This window comes from Chanos chanos, chromosome 8, assembly GCF_902362185.1.
Source record: "Chanos chanos chromosome 8, fChaCha1.1, whole genome shotgun sequence".
Lineage (NCBI taxonomy): Eukaryota > Metazoa > Chordata > Actinopteri > Gonorynchiformes > Chanidae > Chanos > Chanos chanos.
This window is the reverse complement of record NC_044502.1, coordinates 13826968-13835239: the sequence shown is the minus strand read 5'-3', so window position 1 is coordinate 13835239 and position 8272 is coordinate 13826968. Positions and strand designations below refer to the sequence as shown.

At 39.5% G+C, this 8272-nt stretch overlaps 1 protein-coding gene across 1 annotated transcript; it reads left to right on the top strand.

Moving 5' to 3' along the window:
• The first annotated feature begins 665 nt into the window (after positions 1–665).
• On the top strand, positions 666–7992 carry cxcl12b (chemokine (C-X-C motif) ligand 12b (stromal cell-derived factor 1)). The gene is made up of 4 exons (XM_030781538.1): positions 666–802; positions 2766–2883; positions 4810–4893; positions 6577–7992. Exons 1-4 carry the CDS (start codon positions 736–738, stop codon positions 6605–6607), a joined length of 300 nt encoding a protein of 99 aa, XP_030637398.1. The 5' UTR covers positions 666–735; the 3' UTR covers positions 6608–7992.
• Positions 7993–8272: the final 280 nt, after the last annotated feature.

Genomic DNA, 8272 nt, shown 5'->3' with positions numbered 1-8272 from the left:
CGCATAAGAAATGTGAACAGAGGTTTCTAGAATGCAGGGTTTATTGTTTTTTTTACACATTTATGTTGTAAATTTCTGAAAGCTCTGAGAAGTGACTTTAGGATACAGGCATGGGAAGAGAAAGCAGGGCCAGTTAATTGAAAGTCAACAGTAAACAAAAACAAAGTCCTAGTAAATAATGATGAATCACTCAGCTGAAACAGCACAATATTGAGGTAGCCACAGGGATCCTCTTCTCTAAACAATCTGGAGAGACTCAGTCAAAACAACAGAAACAGAGAGAGAGAGACAGAGAGAGAGACAGAAAGAGAGAGAGAGAGACAGAGAGAGAGAGAGAGAGAGAGAGAGAGAGAGAGAGACTTAGATCTCAGCCTGTCACTCTTGATTCTCAGGAAAACACTGAGGACATTTGCCATGCTGGGAATGCTGGGACCACCCTATATCATCCCACTCCACTCCACCCTGTCCCCTCTCTCTCCTTTCCCCTCCCCTCCCTTCCCTACCCTTCCCTCCCTTACCCTCCTCTCCTCTCCTCTCATCTCCCCCTGTCTCCTCCTGAGAAAAGTGGGAGTCACTCTGAATGCCGTCTCCACATTTAACACTCTGCAGCGCACCCAGACGACATACTGCGCTCTGGAATCTAACCGTGTGAGACACAAAGCCAATCGACACACACTCACACACGCACACACTCTCTCTCTCTCTCACTCATACACACACGTACACACACAGAGTATGGATGTCAAAGTGCTGGCAGTCATGGTTCTGCTGACCGTGATTACGCATAGTCCTCAGATCACGGGTAAGTGTGTTGGATTACCTGCTTTTTTATATTATTTTATTTTATTTTATTTTATTTACTGCAGCGGGTCATTGGATACTGTAGTCTGAATTAGCGAAAACTCTGCACATGCTTGTGCATGCGGTCGTTTTTGTGGTTGGCTGTAATCTGTGGATTGTGTCCCTAGAGTGTTTACGAGGAAAATGTTATGGCTTTGAGGATAAGGTAAATTTAAGGCTTAAATGGTCTAAGCCAATTTGAAATGCTGCAGAAGCAGAACACAGGTTGCAGAAGATGTTTTTTATGTCAGGTTTTTTTTTTAACTCTGTTTCCTTTTTGTTTCTGTCACAATCCATTCTTAACGGCTAACGACATATTGATCTTAATGTGTAGAAAGTTGGATAAATAACATGTTGTTATTTGAATAAAAACTAATGGATCATGTCTTCACTGACAGAGGCACATAAATGACATGTTGAAGTTCTAATGTTTATCAGTTTGCTTTACATGTCTTAGCATGTTAGTCCATTTGACATGGAGGAATGGTTTAACAGAAAGGTGTTAATCCTAACCAAAAGACCCCCTTTTTTTTTCTTATGCAAAGTGTGTTGTTTCTGCCAGATAGAGCAGTCATTGCATATTAAAGACTTGTTAATTTGAAGGTGTTTATCTTTCTCCATGCCGCTCCTCAATTAGTCTCTAATGAAGGGATTAAAAACGAAAAAAAAAAAAAAAAGTGGCTGCTCACTTTGAGCTACGTTTTGTCAAAGCTCAATTATAAGGATTTAATACGATAAAGGTCAGACATAGAGTTAGTCTGAGTTCTAAATCCTTAGAGGAACTTTGTAGCACTTCTGAACCAGTGTAATTTCTCACCTCCTCGTCCTCTTTTGGTTACCGGGGAATCTGAGGTGGGCCAGAATGATGTGAAATCATGCTAAGAATGTTCTTCAATTGATTAAAAACAGCCCTGAGATTCTTGATTGAACTCGAGAGACTGTTTAAGAGCCGTTTATAATTGGGAGACCCCAGTCTTGGATAATTTTGAGGACCCTTCTGCGCTAAAGAGGTCTTTTCTTTGGAAAAAGAGAGAGGGAGAGAGAGAGAGAGAGAGAGAGAGAAAAGAAAAATACAACGAGCGATAAGTGAAAAGACAGATCGGCTCCTGTGTGAGAGTGAATGCTAGAACTCAATCCTCAGACTAATCTCTTTTTAATGATCTCTGGGCAGGTTGAAAAGACAGGTAAATGAATTTATTCCCACCAGTATGTTCCCAAAAGAGAAGTTTGAGTGAACCCCATTTGTTTCACAGTAGGAACGAAATGCTATTTTTTTTTTGTATTAATCTGAGATAAAAGTCACCTGCTCTACAAATGTTCCTGTTGAGGAAAACCTAATACTTGATTTCAGTTAAGCGGCTGAATATTATTTAAATAAATTATAAACACCAGTTCATTGTTAAAATCAGATTGTCGCAAAGAACTGAATTCATAATGCTGTACATTTACGATCAAGTGTATTTGAAAACTCAATCTAACTTATGCAGATTGATGTCAGGTTAAGCAGTAATAACAATGAAATCCAAAATACTGAGTAAATTCATAATTGCAATGCTACAATTTACTGTTTCTGAATGCACAGTGCAGAACTGCTGCATGTTGGCAGGTTTAAGGAATCTGAACCACACGACTCACAGCGTCCCGGCTGATGGTCAGTGTGCGAACGTATTATTATCAGCACAGTTCTAAGTCAAAACTTCTCAACAAAGTCATCAAAGTCATCATGTGAATTACATAAGAGTCATAAGACACTTCTGTTTCAACAATTGTACCAAAAATGTGACGTCTCCATTCCAATCAAGCACTAACTCTGCTTTTTTTTCTCCCCCATCTGCTCTGGTATTCTGCATTGCACCTTGGCTTAAATTTGGTTGAAAAAAAATGCTGACCCCCTGTTTTTATTTATTTATTTATCTTTCCTCCAGCTAAACCCATCAGTCTGGTGGAACGGTGCTGGTGTCGTTCCACGCTCAACACCGTTCCGCAGAGGAACATCCGAGAGATCAAATTCCTCCACACGCCAAACTGCCCCTTCCAAGTCATGTGAGTAACACCTTTATGTACTGAACCCCTGCCAGGTTCTGCCTGTGTCATTACAATCCTGTCCGCCAAAGACCTGAGCAGCACGCTGGATCAACAGCTAAAACGGCAATGTTTGGGGAGCTGATAAGACGCAGGGAGAGGAAATGAGTTTTTTAATGTACTTTGGTGAGAGAGCAGACTGAATGAGATTAAAGCAATGTGAGGCTGAGAGAGAGAGAGAGAGAGAGAGAGAGGAAAAGGGAGAGGAGGTGAGATCTGTGGAGTGATTCTGTTTACTTAAGGAAACAATAATAAGGGGTCAAAATGATTACCTTTTGCGTTTTTTGGCCAACCGCGCGAGTTACCTCCTCACCCTCCTTCTCCAACGACACTGGCGGTCACTTCTCCGATCTGGAAGAAATTAAGTTAAACGCTTTGACCGCTTTGTGAATAGTTTGAAACCAGTCTGTGAAGAAGCCAGAGAACCAAAGATGGACAAGGTTTCATTATGGTGAAAAGGTCAGTTAGGGGCAGGGCTATGGCTAAGGCAAATTAAACTTTCAGATTGACACAACTTAACTGCTTGAGAGTGGAGAAAAAAAACCTTTCCCCCACTCTGTGGTCTTGGCATCTGGGCAGATGAAAGACATGGAGCAGTAACTTAACACCCAGGCAAACTGTTTGCCGTTGGCATTAACTTGCTGTGAAATAATTACTACCTGCTGGCTTTGCACCAGAACTCCCAGATTCTGACCAACTCAATTAGGCAGACATTTAAAGCCAGACAGATAAACAACAAATGCATCAAGACAAAACAAAACACTCCCCCGACTCCCAACCCATGTTTGGGTCAACTATTTCATTTAACTCGAAAGAGAAAAAGGATCAGTCCAACATCCGAAAAACAAACAAGGTTCCAATTACAATTTTATTTAACTAACTGATTAAGGAATCGATTTAGCAGATTAAGGATCGGTTTGTTTGGAAACAGGGCTTTTAATCTCAGCTAGGTGGGCCATTTGTTCACCAAAGGTTTAAAAGTGGGGTAAGAAAAAAAAAATAGCGATGAAGGATTTGGGTTGAGGTGGGACGCGGTTCATTTACAAAGCGGTGTGAGCTTCTGCTCCTCCGAGATGTTAACTCTCAAACACAACCTTTTGGCACCGAGGTGTGACACGTTGTCGGATGGAGCTTTTGGGTTCTCTGTGCTTATGGGTAACAGACGGGTTGAGAGGGGTTTATTTTCGGGTTGTATGAAAGATGAGCCAAACTCCATTGTCAGTAATCCATCAGCAGGAAATCTTGGCTCACGAAATATTTGCCCTCTGACTTCTCACTCAATTTATCAGTGGGTGAATGTTAGCATGAAAAGGACCTTGTCGTAGTCCTATTCGGATATTACAAGGTCATGCACCTTTATTTGTACATATTACTGCACTTGACAGACACATTTTTTAGGTTTTTTGGGACTGGTTATTTGGCTCGGTTTTCATGTCATGTACAGCATTTGTAGGAATTTGTCATGTGTGTTTACTCACAAGCCCTACAGAAACAGTCACTAAACTGATTTCATCTTCAAATTTTACTACTTCGATGGTTTGAAATACAAAGAAGTAGCCCAAGTGGAAACTGTGAAACACATCCGTTCCAGAGTATATGTTTTACCATCACTCAAGCCTGGATGTTGCTTACAGTGAATTTCTTTAGCATTAGATGAAATCTCCTGTTTCAAAAATATGGATCAAGTACATCCAGATGCAGAATGGTGTTGCCCAATACAGAAATATCCTTTACGCCAGTCAGTAGTGTCTGTTACACGTTTGAGGAGACACAGAGGGAGAAAACACATTGACTCTTTCTTTCCACTGAAACAATCCCATTATTTATTCTCTCTCTCTCTCTCTCTCTCTCTCTCTCTCTCTCGTTATCTTTCTTTCCCTCCTTCAGTGCCAAGCTAAAGAACAATCGAGAGGTCTGCATCAACCCTAAGACAAAATGGCTTCAACAGTACTTAAAGAACGCCATTAACAAGTAAGAAGAAAGCTCCCTATAGACATGTAAGAAAACCACAGGTAACTAGGAGAAACACGGAATGAGATACCACCTGTTTTCATGTGCTAGTGAGGCACTGTCTCCAAAACAGGACTGTTTTATTAATATTCACATAGACTGAAACTATCTGGTACATTTAAAATGGCTAGATACTTCACATTAAAACAGGCTATTCGAATTTCCCTCACGGTATTTCTGGTTCCCTGTTTCTCCATTAATTGTCCACGCTGTGGACAGATTTTTAAACTGTGGTTTAGGGTATTCTTAAATGTTTTAAACATCTCTAAGAATTACATTGAAACAGCGATTTCTCAAAATACTACGCTATCTCTCACATATGAATTAAGTATATTCAATTTACAACTAATGGGTTTGTTGGATTTCTATGTTTTATGCAATATTTTATGGAAAATGATTTACTCTTTATTGCAAAACTCAATTACTCAGTGCAGAAATAAATCTTGTTATTTCTATTATATATAAAGTTTACCTTGGACTTGTTTTTCCTGCTCATGCTGTGTGGACTCTTATAAATTACAACCTTTTCACTATATCAGTGTAGCTTTACATCTTACAAATAATACACAAAATATTACAAATTTCAGAATACACTTATTTCAGGGACTTCACTTTGGTTAATTATTTTTGATTACAAAATATACCTGCTTCCTGCGTCAAACTTTATTCCATTCGCACAAAATGCTCGAGACAGTTTTTTTTTTTTTTTTTTTAGAGTGAGTAAGAAGTAACAGGGCAGGAAAGAGGCTTAATGAGGCTTCCCAGTGTTTGCGTTAACTGCCTCGTAATTCTCAGCACAGTCTCCAATGGACTGAGACATTAAAACATAAACATCTCTCATAAAACAATCGCGTCGGGTCTGCTGATCATTATCGCATGTGGGCTGTTCATTCCTCCTGCTGCCACTGTCAACCTCGCAAGATGGAAAATATTTGTTAAAAAAAAAAAGAGGCGTTTCTGCCACCCATGTGGCACAGGGCTAATGGTGAAGACTACACAGTCAGAATCCTATCTGGGAATTGTGTTGGAATTTTGTATTTAAATATGGGGAAAAACTGTGAAATGTGTATTATGAATGTAGCAGTGGAGCTTATGTATAAAAATGTTATTTAGGAATATCTATATATCCATACTTATCAGACTGCATGTAAACCGCATGCAATCCTGAAAATGTTATCAGAAAGACAACTGCCGTTCTCACTGTGTAGACTTCGTTTTGAAATCTAGATTCTTGATTAAAAAGTTCCTTAAAAATTTCCTTGAAACAAGAAATTACTATTTCAAGTACGTAGGTATACCTTAAATTAAACTGGTCAGCTAATCTAAATACATGAATGAGCAACCAACCAACGGACGTGTTTTACTTGCAATAATGGTTTGAAATACAGTATTCTAGAGCTTAAACCGGGGTTAATGAAATCAGGCTCTGGTGGTCCAGAAACCTGCTGGGTCTTTCTATAAACCAAACAGTTTGGTCCCTGATTGAAAGAGGAGTGAATATACCTGTTTACCAGGTTGAGAAAAATGAGCCTTTAATACAAGGTGACAAAAAAAAGACGTTGAGAATCACATATCAGGAACCCTGGTTTATACCACGCTCTGGTCACGGGTTTCTTATTATTTTGTCCTCTTTTTGTCTTTCAGGATAAAGAAATCCAGGAAACGCTCAAACTAAACAGATTCTTGGGAAGGGACGGCGTTTGTCCCTGGCCTCAGTAAAAAGATGTTATACCACATGTACTCGTCTGGACTGCTTGCACAAAGAGCACTTCACTGAAACGTTTCCAGTCTGCACTCATCCAGTCAACAGCTCACTACAAACCAGTACCCTCACTCTTATTCTGCCTGCACAAAGCACAAGCAAACCTGTGATGTCATATGAATGTCTGTTTGTGTGTGTGTGTGTGTGTGTGTGTGAGAGAGAGAGAGAGATTGAGAGAGAGAAAGACAGAGAGACTGTGTTTGTGTCCATGTGTGATAAAATACACAATGCTGTTATTAACCTTATAAGCCGTTAGGATAAAGGAGCAGATTTGCTCCTTGCTGTTTGTCTGAGTGGAACTGTGGATGATGTCGCATGTGTATAGGTGGGGGTGGTGGAGGAGAGGAAAGGAGATGCAGAAGGTTCCGGGTTGGACTCAGTTCCACGTCTGATTAATGCTGTTTTTCCTATCATCACGATGCACAAGCTCACTTTGACCTCACGCTGTCCAATGACACAGCCATGCAGCGAATAGAGCGACAGCACAGAGAAAGAGGACTTTCCGCTAGCCACTGAGATAGTGCTGCTGCTACGTTAGGAACTAGAAGTCATAGGATCACACTTACTGCAGACGATTACTTTTTTCCTTTTTCCTGTAGGTTCAGGTTTCCTGTACGTCCGGTGAAAACAAAACAAAACAAAACTGTGCACTGAGCTGAAAAGTATTTTGTACAAGACAAACTGTCATTTTTAATCCTGTTATGACCAGGATGGTAAACCACGTGAATTCAGGCATAGCAGCAATGCAATTTTTACGCAATGCAATGCATCTTACCTAAAGCAAACTGTGGACTGTGCTTTTCTCTCTTAGTTCTGATCTGGTTAAAATCCATTCCAGTTACATTTAGACTCTGATTTGTTTTGAGCCATAAAAATACACATACACAGGGCAGGGATTATCAGCAAATGCAGTATTTTACATGAATGTTCAGTCTTCCGGTGATTAACGTCTATCAGGACTAGTGATCTTACAGTGAGCACGCATCAGGTTTAGTTACAAAAAAACAGAGAGAGGAAAGCTAGATATATAAACCGTTTTGACAAAGTATTTTTCGTGCTTCCTTTCCAAGCTTCCAGTTTATTCCACACGGCTTTTGTTCCAACGGTAAAACAAAGATTCTGAGCAAGGGCTAGGGTTCTGCTTTCATTCTGAGCCACTTTAACATCAGTCTCTAATCTGACGGCTGTGTTTGTATTTTTTTTCTTCTTTAAACATTGTATAATCTCAATACACATATGGCAATACGCTCTGAAGGAAATCTGTAAAGAACTGTTTTAATCTTCAGTATTATCAAGCCACAGATTACTTTCTGTATCACTTAATTCTTTCCAAAAAAAAAATTACATTTAAATACATTAATGTTATGATACAAAGTAAATAGTATTTGAATCATTTGAAGTAAACTGAAAATGAATATGCTGAATTGTATCATCTGTTTATAACAGTGTCCACCAAGTTTATACAGTTATGAAAAATTGTAAAACTGGTAGTTATTAGCTAGCTGAGACTTTGCTCTGAAGGATGTATATTCTTAAGTATTGGTAATCTGATGGAGATGGATCGAAATTTTGTTTTGT